We start from the raw sequence: 21636 nt of genomic DNA, 5'->3' as shown, positions 1-21636 counted from the left end.
TTTAAACTATAAAAATATTAAAATAATATAAAATAAAAGAAAACCGAACTTATAAGTCGAAGTTATTAATACCTTATTATAAAGCTTCTTTATTTTAATATAAGTACAATAATAAAAAAACTTTTATTAAACTAATATAGAACTTTAATATAAAAATAATAAGTATAAAATATATTAATAATTATTAAACGAGCTTTAATAAACTTTAAAAGCGCGAAGTACTCGCGATTTTTTATTTTTATTTTTAGATTTTATTTTTAAATTTAATTTTTTATATAATTTAATATAATATTAGGATTACGAAAATAAATAGAGATAAATAATTTAATTAGCCTAACTTAGGCTACGGATATTTATTTATAGGTTTATAAGATTAGATTTTTAAAAAGAGATTTAATATTATAACTTAATATATATAATTAAGACTAGGGCCTATTTTATAGGCTTATAATAGCTATAATACGTTATATATATATAAGGACGTCAATATAAAAATTACTTTAATAAAATAGAAGAATTATAAATAAGTTATATAATAATAAAAACATCAATAAATAATAAGTAGTTTATAAATAAGATTAATAAAATAAAAGTAGTTTACTTTTATAAAACTAATATCGTAATATTAATCTTAATTATAAAAGAATTATTTAAATAATATACAGGACTTATATATAAAATAGACTAGAATTAAGCTAAAAATAAACTTTTTATAGTTTTTAACAATTAATTTAATATTAAATTTTATAATTACTTTTAGCTATTTTTATTAAGAAACCTTTTTAATAAGACTATAATTAATTACCAAAGACTTATTTATTTTATAATTTATAAATATAGCTTTAAGGAAGCTATTTATAATTATAATATTATTATTAGCTTTATAACTCTAATTTTTATTAATATATTTATTATAATTAACTAGCTATAATACGCTTCTACGCGGTAAAATTAAATTACTTCTTTTAAATTACCTTAGGGCTAAGCGATTTTACGATACGCTCTTCTCTCGTGCTAACGTTTTAAAAATAGGTTATAATACTAAAAGACCCCTTACTAAGTGTTTTTTACAGACTAATGTCTTTAGTACTAGGTATTTGAGCTCTTTTAGTCAGCGGGTTTAAGAGGCTTAATTTATTAAAGAGGTCCTTAGTTATTGTAGTGCCCTAAAAGAACCTTTTAATACTATTGACGTATTCTAGAGACTTTATATTATAAGACTAAGTAACGATTTAAAAAGATACGGTATTTAGTACTGTAATACTAATACTTTTTATTTTTTAAGGAATATTTTTAGTACGGTAGTTATAAAGAAGTAGTAAGAAATATTCTTATAAAAGAATATAATAAGTAAATATTTATATAGAAATAAGAATATATAAATATGAGAGTAATAAGCGTATATAAAAAGGTTTAAATAGTAAAAGAAATAATATAATTAAATTATTATATAAGAAGTTACTTACTTTTAAAAGGTCTAAGTAGGTAAAAGATACCTATATATAAGTATAAAAACCTCCTATTAAAATATTTTATTACTTATTAATTATAATATAATTAAGTATATATATAAATATATATATAATCATAATACGTAATATTATTTTAAGTAAATTTTAGCATATTTTAATACTTTCTAGTACTTTTATAGCTTATTTAGTAATATTAATTACGTAATTAACATATATATTAATCTATAATAAATATAAATTAATATAATATATTATATGCTTACGTAATATAAGGAATAAGGTAAATAATGAAGTAAACAAATTTACTTTTTAATAATATTGTGACTGCTAACGATTTAATAAAAATCTCTTTGGACGCCCTCGCTATTACTATTATAAATAACTTAAGTGTTTTTAAGAGAGTTTAGGTCTTTAATAATAGGGCGGTTAAATTTATTAAATATTAAGCTAAAGTAGATATTTAAAATACCTAGGTAGGTGTTATAACCTAATATATATAACTAACCCAAAGGCCGGCCCGCTAGCTATAGTAGCTACGGTATACTATATATATAAGTAAAATAGGGATACGGCCACTCGTCATAAAACAGAAAAACTATAAAATAAATTATATATTAATAAAATAAGGATTATTTTAAATTAGATTAATTTAATACGACTTAGGACTAAATAATTATTTTAAATTAAATTAATTAGGAATAATTTAAAGAATAAAAGATATATTTAAGAACGAGACTTATATATAATATGCTTAAGCCGGGCTTAAGAACGGACTTTTATAGTTTCTTTAATAATTAACTTAATATTAGATTTTATAATCGCTTTTAATCATTTTTATTAAGAACCCTTTTAATAAAAATTATAATTAATTACTAAAGCCTACTTATTTTATAATTTATAAATATAGCTTTGAAGAAGCTATTTATAACTATAATATTATTTATTTAGTTATCGTAGCCTTAACCTCTACTAATATACTTACTACGACTAGTTAGTTATAATACTAAAGTAACTAAACGTCGTAATTCTTATTTAATTTAAAAATAAAACTTTTATCTATTTACAAAATATTATTAAATCCGATTAAAAGCTACAGAAAATAATCGAGCGCTAAAGCCCTAGGATCTTATAATAGTTTAGTTAATTTTTGCTCGTAACGGTTACGACGTTTATACTTAATATAAAAAGGTTGCGTAAGCTGGGGAGGTACGCAACGGGTATTTATTTTAATTACCCTTAATACCCTTATACTAATAGTCCCGGTTCTATAAAAGTAGATAAAGGTAATAATATCTACGTATTCTATTTTATATAATACTAAAGTAAAAAGGGGCGTGGCGAAGAGTACTTATTTAAAAATAAGAAGTAGTAATAGTTTATAAATTAAAATAAATAGGTTTAATAAGGTATTAACTTCTAACTAAAAATAATAATATAATATTTAATAAATCTACTACTCCGCATACTTTACTAAACGTTAGTAATAGGCCGTTAAACTTAAATAGCTTATATAGTTTTTAGTAACTTTTACGTAGGGTATAACTAAATCTTTTTATTATTATAGTCCTTAATACTTAATATATTAATATATGCTATGCTTACCCTACTTCTTAGTTTTTTATTTTACTGCTTAAGGTTTTATAAGCTATATGCCGCATTAATATAAACTTAGTTATCTAACCCCTTATTTTTATTTATTTTGTATTTAAAAATTATATATTTTATTTATAATTAACGACGATATAACTTTTATAAAAGCGGAAACAATGAGAGTATTTATAGGTAATATAGTTATTATAAACGATGTTAAGCTCGCTTAGTTTATATAAGAATATTATTTACCGAATAGTAATTACGATTTTTTTATTAATAAGTAGGACGAGCTATTTAGAGACGATTAGAACTGTTTTATTAAAAAGTTAGAGTAAGTTTATTTTATCCTACTTAGCGCGCACCTTTTATAATTTTAGCTAATAATATTATAGAGCTTAAAAACGTAGCTTAACTTAGAGTCTTATTATTACGACCTAATACGTATAATTAAGCTAGGGCCTGCCCTATAGGACCTATAGCAGCTATTATATTATATATATAAGAGTATAAACTCGGGGTAACTCCTCTCAAAATAAAAAAACTATAAATAAGTTACGTAATTATAATTATATAATAAAATAAAAACGGATACTTATAAAAATAAAATAAATAATTATATATAAATAAAATAGATAATTATTTAGTAAATAGTTAAGTAATTATAAATAATAATATTATAAAAGATATTTAAAAACGAGACTTATATATAATATAAACTTAAGCCGGGCTTAAAAATAAGCTCTTATAATTTCTTTAGTAATTAACTTAATATTAAATTTTACGATCGCTTTTAGTTATTTTTACTAAGTACTTTTTAATAAGACTATAATTAATTATAAAACCTTATTTATTTTACAATTTATAAATATAGCTTTAAAAAGTTATTTATAACTTCGATACTATTTACTTAGTATTTATAACCTTAACTTCTATTAATATACTTATTACGATTAGCTAGCCGTAATACTTATAGTATTTTTAGTTACTTAGATAACTTTAATATACGCTTATGTTAAGTATTACTTAAAAAGCTTTTTATTATAATAACGAATTAGAATTATAGCTTATTTTAAGTCTCCGATATTACTTTATAACTTAATAATAAATACGAAATCGAGACTTCTTACGAACTTATTTAAAACGGCGGCTACTTATTATATTTTATTAACCTTATTTAAAATATATATAAATAACTAAGTAACTATACTAAGTTACTTCGGCTTTAATAAAAATCTCTTAACTAAGTATAAGCTAAGGATATATTTTAAAATAAATATAAAAATAATAAGATTTCCGTAAGTAATAAAATAATAATTAAAATTTTAAAAATACGGATAGTAATTTTTAATTTATATTAAGTAATAAAAAGGTAAATAAAAAAATTATTTAAAGGAACTAGGTATAGAAGTTCTAGCTAATATTAAAGCTAATTTATCCTATTTTAAGTTAGAATAGGATTTAAAATAATTATTATATAAGCGATAGCGACGCTTTTATAAAGAATACGATTATTAAAGGTTGTAACTATATTAATATAATAAAACGGTGCCTTATTAATTATAGCTTTACTTAGTACTTCTATTTTAATAAAGACCTTACTAAATAGGATAGGCTAATAATATAAATCGAGTACCTTAACTACGAATATTAATAGCTTAATAAATATATTAATAATATTAAACGATTAGAGCTAGAGTATAATAAGCTATAATAAAAATTTATTAAAAAAAAATTCTTAAACCTTGCGAAATAAAAGAGTTCGTACGGATAGCTATATTAGGGATAGAGCGTAAGAAAGAAAAGAATAAAGCTAGGAAGGCTTATAAAAGGGCAGAGTCTAAAGTAAAATAAATATACGTATTAACCTAGGAGGACCCGAAGTGTTTACGTATCCCTAAAAAGAAGCGGATATTGATAATGAAATATAGTACGGAGAAGTTACTTGCTGCTAGGTAACGATTAGAGCAGGCCCGAAGCGAGTCGTTCCTTATTATATAATTCGTTCGGGCTATATTTAGCTACGCGGGTACTAAAAAAAATACTGCTTAGTATCGTAATCTCGTATAATAAGTTTTAAAATAAGTTCTTTTAATCGAAGCTAAAATAAACCCTTTTATAATAAATTACTCTAAAAATAATAAAAAAAGGATAAAATTTTTTTTTATAAGTAATAAAGAGCCCCTAAAAAGACGTATTTAAAAGAGAGTAATATTTAATTTTTGTAAAAGGAGGTTAGCTAATATAAAACTTTTAATAATAATTATAGAGACGTAACCTAAACCTAGTATAGTAATAGATTAAAATACGGCCTAAAATATATAGCCTAATATTCTTACTACTAGTAGTTTATATAAGGAGGATAACGTCCAGGCAATGCTATAGAGGCTCCGCCGTAGCGCGCGTATTGCGGCGCGTCGAAGCGCTTTCCAGGAAAGCTCTCAAACTTGTGAACGAAATGAGCTAGGTTGAGGCGGGATGGTTCCAGCAGTGCATTGTCGCTTGTCGCTTGTCGGGGGCTGTGGGGAGGAAAACACGTGGCCCTTTCTGAAGTGAAACTACAGGGTTCTATAGGATTCTGCGGGTCCCAATGCGTACTGAAGGGAGCCTGGTCACCAAGGCCATTCGACGCGCCGTCGCGAGCCATACCTTTTCACGCTCCGTCAAAATAAGCTTAATCTGATTATTAGACCTAGATGAACGGGACGGTCCAGTGAAGCACTATGGAGGTGCGATGTCGGCGCACAGGCCAAAAGCTCACCTCGAAGGACAGGACCGTCCGATCCATAATATTTCTGAATACACGACATCCGCTCCGTGTTATCTAATCGCCTTCGACTCACCAATCAACAACCTGCCAGACATCACAGAGCCCAATCTCTGTCTTAGGATCGGGATGACAAGGCAATCCATCTACCACCGACCACGCTTCTGCCCAATTGTGAGTAGCAGGCGCTCGTCATCTTCTTCCACTTTACACCACCAACATCGCTCGACGCGCCAACAACGACATAGCTATACCCTGCACCAAAAAGCCGCCGTCACACCGCTCCAGGCATACATATTATAGGATACCTCGATTAGTTCTTGCCATTTTTTCAAGAGGCATAGTCAGCATAGTCAGTATATTCTTTGCCAATTAATTAGTAGCACAGCACCCGAGCACCATGGTCCTGTCTTACTAACTAGTGCTAACCAGCCTGATTTTGGGTCTCATAAAAAGAAGAAGCCACCCGTAACGAGTATTAACCTAACTTCCCTTAACCTGTCCTAACGTCTTATCATATTACAAGCACTCTCCTGTTTTTAACATTTATCTGCTTCACTAGCTATATCTGAACCCCAAGCCTATACAGTCGGTTAGATATGTGCCATTATGATAGAGTCTGTTGCGGCCCGGGCTTTCCTCGACGAGGAACATGCAGGCCCGCGACAAGTCGCCCAGCACGATAACAACAGCTACGTTCTGGGCAGGATCGGCAGCCACAATATCGTCATTACCGTCTTGCCCGATGGTAAATATAGCACGACTTCAGCGGCAACGGTAACCAAAGACATGCTCCATAGCTTCCCGAACGTACGCATCGGGTTAATAGTCGGTATTAGAGGCGGCGCGCCTAGCCCAAAGCATGACATTCGACTCGGTAATATTATCATCAGCAAACCAGGTGGCGGATATAGCGGGGTATTCCAGTACGACTTCAGCAAAACCATCCAGAATAGCTCGTTCTAGGAGACCGGGTTTTTAAACTAGCCACCAGTGCTGCTGCGAACGGCTCTTGCCAACCTCAGGGCTACGTATGAAATAAAGGGCCACTAGCTTATCAATACCGTAAATGCGAAGTTAGAGAAGATCAAGAAGCGGAAGAAGTATACACGACCTGGTTTAATAAGCGACAGATTATACAAGCGTTACGTTGTACATCCTTCGGATTCACCTGACGGCTATGAAATCGTATGTGGCGATAATGCCGCTTACCTTACAGCCCGACATGAACGTGACGAAGAAGATAACGACCCTGCCATCCACTACGGCTTGATCGCTAGCGGGAATCATCTGATGAAGGATGCGCATAAGCGGGACGAACTGGCTGCTGAAAGGGATGTTCTCTGCTTCGAGATGGAGGCTGCCGGTCTGATAAACAACTTCCCATGTCTAGTCAACCGGGGTATCTGCGACTACTCTAACTCTCACAAAAGTAAAGAGTAGCAAGGCTTTACGGCCATAATGGCTGCAGCGTATGCAAGGGATATTCTGCGTCAAATTGGACCACACAATGTTGAGGCCGAGAAACCTATCCTCAGTTCCAGTGAGCCTTGCAAACTTATTTAATCTAATACTATCTAATTATAAATAGTTCAAGAAAGTTTACAGCAACTAAGTTAGACCGCAAATAAAATAAAGTTAGCTGTTCAGACTATGCACTCTAACCAAACGTGAGCAAGCTACCCTCCTATAAATAAAGCCACATTCTTACTTCTTTAAGGTTCTTCTCTTCGACCTTCAACAAGCACGTGTCGGAACATCCACGTAATAGAACAGAGGTTCAGTCACTCCTGAGGTATCGTACATTTAGTCCCAGTTATTGTTATTCCAGCAGGTCTAATAATAAGAAAAACCTTCGCTATATTAATACGGTATTATAACCTAATACGCATGATAAAGGCCAGGGCCTGCCCCACAGGACCTATAGCGGCTACTATACTATATATATAAAAATACGAACTTAGGGTAACTCCTCTTAGGACAAAAGAACTATAAATAAATTATATAACTACGATTATATAATAAAATAAAGAATAAATATTTATAAAAAGTAAAATAGACGATTATATATAAATAAAATAAATAACCGTTTAATAAATAATTAAGTAATTATAAATAATAATATTATAAAAACATATTTAAAAATAAAACTTATATATAATATAAACTTAAACTAAACTTAAAAATAAACTTTTATAACTTCTTTAATAATTAACTTAGTATTAAATCTTATAATCGTTTTTAATTATCTTTACTAAGAACCCTTTTAATAAAACTATAACTAATTATTAAAACTTTACTTATTTTATAACTTATAAATATAGTTTTAAAAAATTATTTACGATTACGATACTATTTATTTAATATTTATAACCTTAATTTTTATTAATATACTTATTATAATTAGCTAGTTATAATACTTTAATTATTCTTATTTAATAAGTTTATTTTATAAAAACTAACTAAATAATATAAATATATTAATTATTAATAATAATAATATTACGCGACCTATTTAAGTAGTGCGACCTATTTAAGTAGTTATACTTATTATATAATAATTATATAATATAATATTTAAATTTAAAAATAAAAATAAGTAACTTTATACTTAATTCTTAGTACCCGACCCTTTTAATACTTAGAGCTAAATATTTTAAATTAGAACTTTATAACGGGTCCCTAAATACGCTCTAAGGATTCTTTATTTAAACTAAAGCTTATTTATGCTATTATAAATTTTCTTTTATTATTAAAATAAATAAGGTTTATTATATAATATCCTTTTTAAAAAGGATACTCTTATTTAGTTCGAACTTTTATAAAAATTATTTCGAAAATAAATATAGAATATAAGAAATAAATATTAAAAGATTTTTAATAACTATAATAAGTTTAAAAAGACTTAAAAAACTTTTAATAACCTAAATAAAGAACGAATTACTAAATAAAGACTTATAACCCTTATTTAAAAGGGCTTAGTTAATAAGTATACTTTAGAATTCTAATAAGTTATTTTTAAATTTTATTAAAGTAGTAAAGTATTTATAATAGCTTTTTATTATAGTTTAAAATAGGAAGTTAAAAATAAACTCTCTTATTAAGACTAACTAAACGAATTTTATAATTATATTAATATAACTATTAAGATTAATAATAGATTTTATAAATAATACTTTAAATATAAAGGGTAAAACGTATAAAATAACCGCCCTAAGCTTAATAATAAGTATAAGTATAAATTAATAATTACTACTACTAATTATTATAGCAAACTTATAAACTTTAGTATTATTAAAAAAATAACCCCGCTAGAAAAAGATTTTAAGTATTATAATTACAATAAACTAAGATATATAACTAAAAATTACTAATAACCTAAATATATTTAATATTAACTTATTTTAAAAAAGCGAACTAATATTATTAATAAGGAAGTCTTCTATAAATAACTTTTATAAATAACTTATTATAATAATAACTACTTTATTTATTAAAATAATAATAAATAGGTAATACCTTAAATTATTTTTAAAAATAAAGACTTTTATTATAATTAAAAATAAAATACTATAAATAATCTCAAAAACGTAATAAAAATATATTTAAACTTTATTAATAACTTATAAAACTATCTAAGTATAATTTAGTAATTAACCCGGACGAGCTTAAATATTATAATAATAAGAAGAAAACTTTAATAAAAGATAATTACTAAGAACGAAGAATCTTTATACTAACTAAAAAAATCTTAGTATAAGAAATATAATTACTAACTAAATTTATTTATATAATAAGACGAAATAATAGAAATAAAAAGTTTATTTATAAAATTAAGGAATAGTTTAAAAACCTAAAATATAAAAATAAAATCAAAATAATTAAAAGCTTAACCTCAATTTTAAAATTAAAAATAAAAATAGACTTTTAACTTAAGAAAAACAAACTTAAGATTAGTTCTAATAATTATATTTTTAATAAAAATTATTTTATAACTCGGATAAACTTTATAACGTTACTTAATAACGTATTTAAATAGAAATTAATTATAGATTTTATTTTAATATAAATAATATTAGTTTTAATAAGGAACCTAAAAATTATAATATAAGAATATTAACTTATATAAAAATAATTAGATAATATAGTTTTATAAAACTAATTAATTTAAAAAGTATTTATAATACTACTAATTAAAGGAGATAGCTTTTATTTAATATTAAGGACGTATTTTATAAAGAATTATTTTAAGTAGAATATTTTAATAATAAGTACTTTTAGTATCTCTTATTAAAAAAATAATTACTTTTATCCTTAAAGAAGTAATCTACTTATTAAGGATATTTATATTAATAATTAACTACTAAACTAAATACTTATATATTTTAATAAACTTAATAAACTAATATTTAAATTAGACTTATATTTCTTTATATAATACTAGAATAATAATTATATAAAATAGGATGAATATAAGTATAACTATTACTAAATTTATTATATTCTTAAATTACGAGCTTAAAAGAACGAGAAAAATAAATTAAATAAGAAGTATAACTAAGGAATAGATTTTAAAAATTAATTAAGTTAATTATAAAAGAATAACGAAAAATAAAAACTAAAAGAAAGTTCTTATATATAATTAAGTAATATAATAACGTATATTTATAAATTAAGCTTAAAATATATAAATATAAACTACGCACTATAATTAATAGTAGCGTATAAAAAGCTTTATATTACTAAGAATAGTAAATAAGCTCGACCTATTATAAATATAAAAGGATAATTTATATTTATTATAAATAATAAAAAAGAAAAAGTTAATTATAATACTAAATATATTAATTAGAAGACCATATACCTTTTAATATATATTAATAATTAATAAAAATAACTATAATATAATATTACAAAGATTAGAGACCTTAACGTTATTTTAAGAATTTTATAATTATAAAAGCATAACTTATAAATAGATTAAACTACTAGCTAGGTCCTATAAGAAAGTCTAGTTACTAAACAACTTAAAAAAAAAGGATTTAAATAGATTTTTAATAACCTAAAAATAAAAATAAATATAATATATAGCTTTTATTAAAATAGTAAAAGCTATAAGGCGTTTATATATAATAACAATAATTAAAAATCATAATAATTCTAAACTATACCTAAGGAGTACTATATATATTTAAAACTATTTATAAAACTTAAAAAATAGGATTATTAGAATATAGTAGCTAAAATATAAAAATCAAACTTAAAAAAGAGTATAACTTACGTTCTATTTAATATACTTAATAAACTAAAAAGAATAAAAATACTTTAACAAATATATTAATAAGAAGTTTAAAAGGATATATTTAACTATCAAATTTTTTATAAAATTTCTTTTATTCTTTATATTAAAAAAGAGGAAAATTAAAACTTACTATTAATTATAAAAACTTAACGAAATTATAAAAAATTATTATCCCTTATTACTTATTACCGAGCTTAGAGATCTATTATATAAAGCTAATTAGTTTACTATAATAAACTTTAAAGAAGTATTTAATTAGATTCGAATTAAAGAAAAATATAAATAAAAATAGCATTTTAAACTTATAAAAGACTTTTTAAATATCTTATTATACCCTTTAAACTTATTAATACTCTAATAACTTTTAAATAATAATTAACTATATATTCTAAGAGTTTATTAATATTTTTATTATTATTTATATTATTAATAATATTCTTATCTTCTCTCCTAACCTTAAGATATATAAAAATATATTTATATAATATTTTAAAACTCTAGGACGCTAAGTTATATACTAAACCCTCTAAATATAAGTTTTATATATAAAAATAAATTTCCTTAAATATATTATTATATTAAAATAAATCTATATATAAATATTAAAAATAGAAATAATTAGGGACTAGCCTATACTATAGAACGTTAAGGATATATAAAAATTCTTAAGATTTATTAACTTTTATTAATAATTCTTAGGACTATATTAATATTATTAAACTTTTAATAACTTAATATAAAAGGATACCTTATTTATTTAGGATTTAAAGTATAAAAAATATTTATTGAAATTAAGAATATAGTTATTTTTAAACTAATTATTATAATTCTAAACTTTTAAAACTTTTAAAATTAAGATTAATACCTTAGATTTTATTATAAGAGCGGTCTTAAGATAATAAAATAAATAAAAAAACTTTACTTATATTATTTTTATTTTAAAGTATTTTACGGAGTAGAATTAAATTAGTAAATTTATGATAAAGAACTAATAACTATTATCGAAATATTTTAAAAATAAAAACTATAATTATCTAGAACTAAGTATAAAATTATAATTTATATAGATTATAAAAACTCATGAACTTTATAATAAATAAGAACTTAAATAAATAATAAATTAAATAGAGCAAGTTCTTATTTAAATATAATTTTAAATTATTTATTAAAAAGGTTTAGAAAATAATAAAATAAACGCTCTTAATAAAAACCTAATTACGAAGTTATAGTCCCGAGAAAATATAAGTTATTTTTAAAAAAAAAGGACAGCCTTATACTAACTATAAAGCTTTTTATAATAACTAAAAAGATTAATACTAACTTAAAAAAAATAATCCCTAAGCTTATTATAAAAATTTATAATATACCTATATACGGTTACTAAGGAGTTATTAAAATATAAAAACGGATTCGTTAATATTATAATAAATTTATTATATATAGAAATTATAAAAATAATTAAGGATTGCGCAACTTATAAAAAAATAAAAATAGCTTATATAAACTTTATAATAAGTTATAACTATTATAACTATTTATAGAAATATAATAATTAATTTTATAAGATTTTATTATTAAATTACTAAAATTAAAAGAACTATTTATAAATATAAAGTATAATAATATCTTAGTTATAGTTAATTAACTTACTAAGTTCGCTTACTTTATATTTTATAAAAAGCTAGTAACGTAAAAGAATTAGTATATATTTTTTAAAGTCGTTATTACTAATTATAATAAACCGAAAGAAATTATTTTTAATAAAAGCTTTTTATTTATTTTAAAATTTTAAAGATTTTTAATCTCGTAATTTAGTATAAATTATAAATTATTAATTTTTTTACTTATAAACCGATAGTTAAATAAAAGGATTAACTAGATTTTAAAACATACCTCCGTTATTATATAAACTATAATTAGAATAACTAGGTTATATTATTATTAATAGCCTAATTTATATATAATAATATAATTAATAAAAATATAAAAGAATCCTCGTTCTATTTAAATTATAAATATTAATTAATAATATATAGAGAAGTACGATAAGGACTATAAGCTATTAAAATAGTAATAAATATAATAAAACTTAAAAATCTAAAAAAATATTTTTAAATTTTAAGTTTATATATTAATATATAAAAAGAATATAAATAGATTAAGGATTAAAGGACTAACCTTAGAAAAAGGAGATAGTACTTATTTCTTTTACTACAATATTAAAATAAAATAACTAAATAATAAATTAAATTATAAAAACTTAAACTTTTGAAATTATTTAAAAGTTTTAAACGTTAATTATAAGTTAAGATTTTTAGATATAATAAAATATTATTTAGTTTTTATATTTTATTTCTCGAACTAGTACTTAAAGGTTTATATATAAAAGATTATATTATTATAAAACTTAATAAACTAAAATATAAAATCGAACGAATTATTAATTATAAAGTTAAGAACGAAATACGAGAATTCCTAATTAAATAAAAACTATAAATATAAAGAAAATATATAAGAACTTATTACGAACTTTTAGAACTTTTAATAACTTTTAAAAAGTATTAAAATTAAAATTAAACTTAAAACTCCTAATTATTATAGTATCCTAATTAATAACTTTAAAAATACTATTAGTTTATATTTTACGAGCTATTAATAAAGCCTCTTTAATATCCTTAAAAACTTATTTAATATAATATAACTTTTTTTAAAACTATTCATTTCTAAATATAAAACGCTCTAATTTAAATAACAACTTATTTAATTTTATTTAAGCTTTTAATAAATATTAGCTTTTTTATAACTCTATAACTCTTTTTAAAAACGTAACTCCTCTACTTATTTTTTACGATCTAATTAATTAGATTTTATTACTAAATAATTAATTATATTATTAATTAAATAATAAATATAAAAATAATAAATATTTACGAGTATAAATAGTATTAAAAGCATTATATAATATACTTAGCTAATAATATATACTATAATTTAAAATTAAAAGAACTAAATACTAAATACTACGTAAATAATAATTTAAATAAGGTATTATTTTTATACTTTTATTAAAAACGAATAATACGTAGTAATTAATAACGAGAAATAACTATTTAAGATTTTAATTTTTAATTTAACTTAATATCGTATTAATATATTTTTAATAAAAATAGATTTAATAATTTCCTAACTTAAAAACGAGTAACTTATTTATAAGCCTAGGGACTAGATTTTTAAAAAAGAGCTAATATTATAACTTAATACGTATAATAAAAACTAGGGCTTACTTTATAAAACCTATAATAACTATTATATTATATATATAAGAGTATAAACTTAGGTAATTCCTCTTTAAATAGAAAAACTATAAATAAGTTACGTAACTACGATTATATAATAAAAATAAAAATAAATATTTATAAAAAATAAAACGGATAATTATATATAATAGGATAAATAACTATTTAATAAATAGTTTAATTATAAATAATAATATTATAAAGGATATATTTAAGAACGAGACTTATATATAATATAAACTTAAGCTAGGCTTAAGGATAAACTTTATAGCTTTTTAATAATTAACTTAGTATTAGATTTTATAATCGTTTTTAACTATTTTTATTAAGAACCCTTTTAATAAAATTATAATTAATTACTAAAACCTTATTTATTTTACGATTTATAGATATAGTTTTAGGGAAGTTATTTATAATTATAATATTATTTACTTAGTATTCGTAGCCTTAACTTTTATTAATATATTTATTACGACTAGCTAGCCGTAATATACGGGACTTTTATTTAAAAATAGCGAGTATAAAGTATATTAGTAACTATTAAACGAGCTTTAATAAATTTAAAAGCGCGAGGTGCTTACGATTTTTTATTTTTATGTTTTTAAATTTCGTTTTTAAACTTAATTTTTTTACGTAACCTAATATAAGATTAGTATTATAGAAAGATAGATAAATAAATAACTTAATAGGCTCTAACTTGTGTTACGGCTAGCTAGTCGTAGTGAGTACGTTAGTAGAAGTTGAGGCTGCGAATACTAAGTAAACAGTGTTATAGTCGTACACGAGAGAAAACCGATATAGTAGGTGATGCTTGAAAGATTACACATCTGACGCGAAATTCGCGTCTTCCTCGATAGCAAAACCTTCCCACCTATAGTGGATGCCTTAAACATCACACTTCAGGTGAATTCAGTCCCCTTCTCCGCTGCAAGGAGTAGATGCTTTCACTGCTTGACACCTTGACTGCTTTGAAGGGATTTGACAAGTACTTGAACACGGGCCGAAGCAACGGCAAGCTGCCGCACACGATAGCCACGTTGACCTCCACACTACTCCAGCTGATGATGTCTGTGTTGTCCCCTGTCAAGTGGAATGTTAGCACCCGTTGTCTGTTGCAGGTAGGCGTCCTCCTCCCTTGAAGGAATAACTTACATGTTGGATCAAAGGTGTTCGCAAAGGAGACCAAATACTTTAGTCGAACGATACTGGTTATACACCCGCTGAGTGTCCCATTAGCATCTTCTATTAAATCGATAGAGAGGCTGTGCTCCTTACAATGAGCCAAGACTGAACATGAAGACCAAGCCAAGCTTCTTCTTAAGTCCAAGTTGTAGTTGTAATAATATCGGGATCGGCATAATAAGCAGCACTATATCCTCCATAATACCTATTATAGCTGCCGTATACCCAATGGCCGTAATATTAAGGCAACGCCCCTTAACTGACTTATTCCAGATCATAGCTAGCGGTATACATTGGAATACGATCAGGAAGAAAAAGATAAGCCCATGCACAACAATCAGGATAATAGCGGCTTTTGTAGCCACTTGTAACCACCTATTAGGGAATATTCGACGGTAGAAGCAGCAGATTGCAATTTTTGCGGTGATACTGGTCAAATTCAGTTAGAAAGTGCAGGCAGCGCTGCGGAGTAAAACTCACATTACGAGGTTATACATAATTTGTAGGGCGTAGAACACCTAGTGAATTGGTTAGGTGCGCGTCAAGACTCAGCTATGTGAAAGTTCATTACCTGTAGAAGCGTCTTGGCCGAATCGGGGTTGACGGCCCAGTAGTGCTTGCCGAAGCCTAGGGAATTGGCTACAGGACAAAATCAGTATAAAGCTTCTATGCTATAGCGAGACCGCATGCTTCTTACCAATTGCTCCGCATACCGAGGAAATAATAAGTAGTCCCTAAAACCTTTAGCGCCGAGAAAAAGTGGCGGTATGAGAGCGTTAATGAGCATACCAAAGCTACTAGAGTAACATAGTCATCCAACCACAGCTTACGTGCAATTGTCCATGAGGCAAAACATCTTAATAATACGATGATCAACGTGATAATTGGTAGCGCGAGGGCGAATATCGGGGCGCTACCTCTCCGAGAAGTAGTTGGGTATTCGTAGCACAGGACTTGTGATTTTCGTAACGCATCTGAATCAAGTAACCTCAGTATAGAGCCTAGGAATATCACACGTTAATAGGATATACTTACTAACTTGATCAGTGAAGTCGCAGGATAATTGTACACATGTAGAGACTCGTAGCTGAAGGTCGTCGTTTGTACAGGCGCATTTAGCAAGCCCGCTCAGCTGGCAGCGTCCTGATGATAGTACCTCGGAGAAGCATGGCATCTTGAATGATCTGTATGAGTATATGTTCTAGTAGGACGTAACCTGTATCGGTTTGGATATGTCCCCGATAAGATACGTTTGGTAAGACGAGGAGATACTGATCAACACATACTGAGCACGTTGGTGTTGTAATAAGCCACTGAACGATTGCCGTCGCATTTGTGTCGAAAATTGACTCTGCCCCCACTAACACCGCAATGGCCGCCAAGATACGGAATCCCAGAAGAATCAACTTCATCGTCTCGGTCAAACCGTAAAAGTCGGCTTTCTGGTAGTGATGAACTTGGAGATCTTAAAAGAGGCAGATTGTCCTACGAGAGAAGTTTAATGGAGACAGAAAACAGAATATATATCAAGTGCTTTTGTAGGCCTGGCAAGCTCAAGTATTCAACATGATCTGCCCAAAGGAGCGGGGTCTCCGTTGGAAATCCCGTGGTTCTGCAGCATTGCTCTTCTTCACACATTAACACAACTAGCTGCATCGCTGCAGTAGCTTGAAACCATTCTCTGATAATTTGAGCGCCCGCATGCATTGGCACTAGTCGCGCGCCACATCCCAAGACTGAGGCGCTAGCTCTAGCCCGCCAGCCGGGCCAACCTCATTCCGAAGCCAAAACTGTGGCCGGCTGTCCACGCAATGCACAAGGTGTGGAATTGAGTGGGGTGTTGGCAATTGAGAACCGACTCATCCCATACACGCTAGTGGCTTTGAGTATGAACTCCGCAAAACTGGAATGGAAAAAGATTAGAATGGGCTATCTTTTGGCGATTGTAAAAGTTTCTTGGCTGGATGAAGATGAGGTTATCCAACAAACCTGAGATCTCGAGGTTTATCTCAAAATAACAGTGTTTACAGCGTTGAGTAGACGCTGCAATAGTGTGACTATTCGATATGTAATTGTGTGGATTTTTTTCGCTTAGCCCATTACTTTAAAGGGGCGGAGGCGCAGACGTAAAAGTTTCTTGGGTCGACTTCTTGCCTCCCGACCCAGGTGGCGCGGGTGGCCGATATTACATCATCTTGTGTTTAGCTAATCCCTGTCGATCCTAAGTTAGCGAAAAACCTTTGCCAACATATTGGACGATAAGAGAAAGTTTAATCAGGCATCTGAGGCATACTGACACGCTAAGGAAATGAAACAAGCCACATGGCCTGATTGTCTTGTAGTCGTAGAGTACGAAGCTAGTTCAGAATGTTTATCACTGCCAAGCTTTTTCGCTGACGATACGCGGGCTCTTTTCGCTGTTGGGGAGGAGATTACTCGTATCGCGCTTCGCGGTGGTATAGATATTGACGAGATAGTCTAGTCTTACGATGAAACCTAGAAAGGATATGATCCACCATCAACCGTCACCGACAAGGTCATCATTCATTCAATGGGAAGGTTTCCCCTGAAAAACCAACCATCAGTGCTTGGACTGCAGGTCTTAGTGGCTTTGAGTCGCCCCAGGGGCAGCATGTCTTTCACGGCTTCATTCTTTCAACCAAAGAACGCTAGATCTGGCCCAATCTTCTCCCTGAAAATGGAGCCGGCCGTTTTCGCAAAGTTGGATCCGATCGACTCCTTGAACCAGGAATTCCAATACCGAGCTCATGGATGATTCTAATCAGAGACCCCGATGCATCCCAAGAGGTGATCCGCTGGCTTTCTTCTCAGGTGCATCACTTGGCCGGCAGGCAATGGCGGGCTTCCGACACAAGGGACACGTGGCGCAAGGTTCTTCACGTGAACGTGTTTCTCGACCCAAGTCCGAAAAGCTCTCTGCAAAAAAACGTTAAGCTATTTTGCTAAGGATGCTCGACTGGCGCTTGCATTCAGATCGCTTTTCACAATGGATTTTCATACTTTTATATAAGAGTGAATATTATTTCTGTTTAAAGCCGTTTTACAATCAACAAATCGCTTCATTTTTATTTTTTTTATAAAAAAAAATAGATCTTTATTCATCACCGTCGATTGATTCGCGATTGTAAACTTTGCAGGAGGGAAAGTTGAAAAGGTGGAAAATCCACAAAGATAGTGTATGAAGACAGTGAGAGTATCCACTGCTACTGGGTGTTAATCCTGTGTAAAGATATCGAAAACCGCCCAAGCGATCAGCAAGGGCAGAACACTTAAACAAATAGATCTTTATTCTACCGCACATAATAGTCTGGTCAAGCAATGCGTCTCACATATCGCATTTTCCGTATGAACCTGCCCTCTACAGATATATCTGTAAAATGAATCGAGAAGGTCTGCCCCTGTTTTTTCTGGTGAAGCCAGTTCTATCCACGAGCTCGTGCAGGAATCGGAGGTGGCTTAGTCTCCTCGACGTATTGTTACCGTCGCAGAGATGATGCTTATTGTTTTTGGCAGCCATCGCAAGACTTGTGTTGCTATATTTGGACTATAAAGTAGTGATAGAAACAGCTTGCTTATAAAATTATAAGGGCGAGAAAAGGTGCAGCTCATGCTATTGCTCGTCCAGTACTCTTCCTTCGGCTGCGCCTGCGGCTGATCCTGAGCGGGGAGTGGGGCCTTCGGGCGGGCAGAGCTCTGGCAGGTCTGGCCGCTCCGGGTCGCCGCAGTGGTGTTGCAAGAGTAGTGGTGCGCGTTCGCCATTGGTGCGGCGACAGCCGCCCAGCTCCGGGCCGCTATTGGGCTTGTCTCGTGATTGATCAGTCTCTTGAGGGCTTGGATGACATAGCATGTGGCTTCTTTCGCGATCTGCTTTCTAGAACCGCCAAAGCTGGCGACAACGCTGTCGACGGACTGTGCAATGGTCAGAAAGACGTCTTTCCGTGCCTCGTACTGTCTAGCCCCTTCTGCAAGGGCTGCCAAGACGGACCCTGTGGCAGACCCGGTCGGAGCAGATGCTGTAGAGGTTGCGGGCCCCTCGGCCGAGGCAGGCGCGTCGGTGGTGGCATCAAGCTGGCTTCCCGTTAGGCTGGGCCGAGTCGGCTGTGCCTCGTCGCCGCGGCGTCGCTTAGCTCTTGAGGCGGGGTTCGGCTCCGGAGGTGTCCCGGAGCCTGGTTCGGGGTCGGCTCGGTCGGCAGACATCAGTCCGGTGCCCGACGGCGGCTGTGAGGCCATCGCGGATGCGGGCTTCGGCAAGGAGAGGTGAAGAGTTTTCGGCTGTTAGTAACTTGGTGGTAGGCTCATTCATTCACTAACAGCAGATGCCAAGAAAAATTAGGCGAGAGGGAAGTTGACAGACTTTGATGAGTGTATCTGAGCTTCCTGAAGACAAACGACGGAAGCGTATTCGTCGAGAGTGTTTGCCCGTAGTGCTCGGCAGTGAAGACAGGCCTTTCTAGTGTCTCAACTTTAAGGATTTAATATATCTTAACAAAACTCTATCTCCGCATTCGCCATTAAGCCATTAAAAGACCCAACCTGGGAGCGCACAACTGTCTCGCCCGCTGAGGATGCAAGAGCTCTTCCGGTCAAGAGGAAATCGTAACGTAACAGTTAATACGGTATAACTAAAGGTGAACAGGGTTGCTAAGGCATTAGCAACAAAGGGTAACTAATAAATAGTCTTAAGCCAAATAACCTAATAAAGTCTATATAAATAGACTATATTTCTAATACCTAAACTACTAGGTCTATACTATTCGATTACTTTATTTATATAATCTTAGCCACATACGGTTACTACTACGTTCTTTTGTTAAAAAGGTAAATGTATTTCCTTTATTATTTGTCTTATATTACGTAAGCATATATTATATTAATCTATATTTATTATAGACTAATATATATATATTGCTTACGTAATTAATATTGCTTATATAAGCTATGGAATATGCTGGAAGGTATTGGAATACGCTAGAATTTACTCGAAGTAGTATTACGTACTATGATTACGTATATACTTACGTATATACTTATTAATTATATCATAATTAATAAGTAGTAGAATATTTTAGTAGGAGGTTTTATGCTTATATATAGGCGTCTTTTTACCTACTTAGACCTTTTATTAAGCAAGTAACTTCTTATATAGTAATTTAACTATATTACTCTCTTTACTACCTAAACTTTTATATACGCTTATTACCCTTATATTTATATATTCTTGCTTCTATATAAATATTTACTTATTATATTCTTTTATAAGAATATTCCTTATTACCTCTTTAAAGCTACCGTGCTATAAATATTAATATTATAAATAATAAAATAGATAAATAACTTAACTAGCCTAACCTAGGCTATAAATACTTATTTATAAGTTTATAAGACTAAATTTTTAAAAAAGAACTAATATTATAACTTAATATATATAACTAAAACTAGGGCCTACCCCATAAGCTTATAATAATTATTATATACTATATATATATAAGGATACTAATATAAAAGTTATTTAATAAAATAAAAGAATTATAAATAATAATAAAAAGGACTAATAGATAATAAGCGGTTTATAAATAGGACTAATAAAATAAAAATAGTCTACTTTTATAAAATTAATATTATAATATTAGTTCTAATTATAAAAGAACTATTTAAATAATATATAGGATTTATATATAAAATAAACTCGAGCTAAGCTTGAGGATAAATTTTTATAACTTTTTAATAATTAACTTAGTATTAAATTTTATAATTATTTTTAGCTATTTTTATTAAAAACTTTTTAATAAGATTATAATTAATTACTAAAGCCTTATTTTTTTATAATTTATAAATATAGCTTTAGGAAGCTATTTATAATTATAATACTATTATTTAGCTTCGTAGCCCTAACTTTTATTAATATACCTTATTATAACTAGCTAGCCGTAATATTACGGTAGTACTTTATAAATAGCTTTATTTAGAGGCTATAAATAAATAGCCTAGTTTCTAATTAATTAAAGT

General features: G+C 28.4%; 2 protein-coding genes across 2 annotated transcripts; one reads left to right on the top strand and one right to left on the bottom strand.

Annotated features, from left to right (window-relative positions):
* Positions 1-6691: 6691 nt before the first annotated feature.
* HER10_EVM0005127 (uncharacterized protein) lies at positions 6692-7272 on the top strand (the record flags this gene model as incomplete). The annotated part of the gene is made up of 2 exons (XM_035474751.1): positions 6692-6755; positions 6911-7272. 2 exons carry the CDS (start codon positions 6692-6694, stop codon positions 7270-7272), a joined length of 426 nt encoding a protein of 141 aa, XP_035327961.1.
* Positions 7273-15137: 7865 nt separating this feature from the next.
* HER10_EVM0012338 (uncharacterized protein) lies at positions 15138-17167 on the bottom strand. The gene is made up of 9 exons (XM_035481735.1): positions 16896-17167; positions 16645-16783; positions 16399-16583; positions 16307-16343; positions 16181-16248; positions 16090-16127; positions 15703-16038; positions 15580-15647; positions 15138-15507 (listed from the first exon to the last, which is right to left on the bottom strand). The coding sequence occupies exons 1-9, from the start codon at positions 17019-17021 to the stop codon at positions 15320-15322; spliced, it is 1185 nt and encodes a 394-aa protein (XP_035328598.1). The 5' UTR covers positions 17022-17167; the 3' UTR covers positions 15138-15319.
* Between the last annotated feature and the right edge of the window lie 4469 nt (positions 17168-21636).

The sequence above is a fragment of the Colletotrichum scovillei genome (genome assembly GCF_011075155.1).
Source record: "Colletotrichum scovillei strain TJNH1 chromosome Unknown Contig00010, whole genome shotgun sequence".
Lineage (NCBI taxonomy): Eukaryota > Fungi > Ascomycota > Sordariomycetes > Glomerellales > Glomerellaceae > Colletotrichum > Colletotrichum scovillei.
The sequence above is the reverse complement of the archived record's forward strand: the minus strand, read 5'-3'. Positions and strand labels throughout refer to the sequence as shown.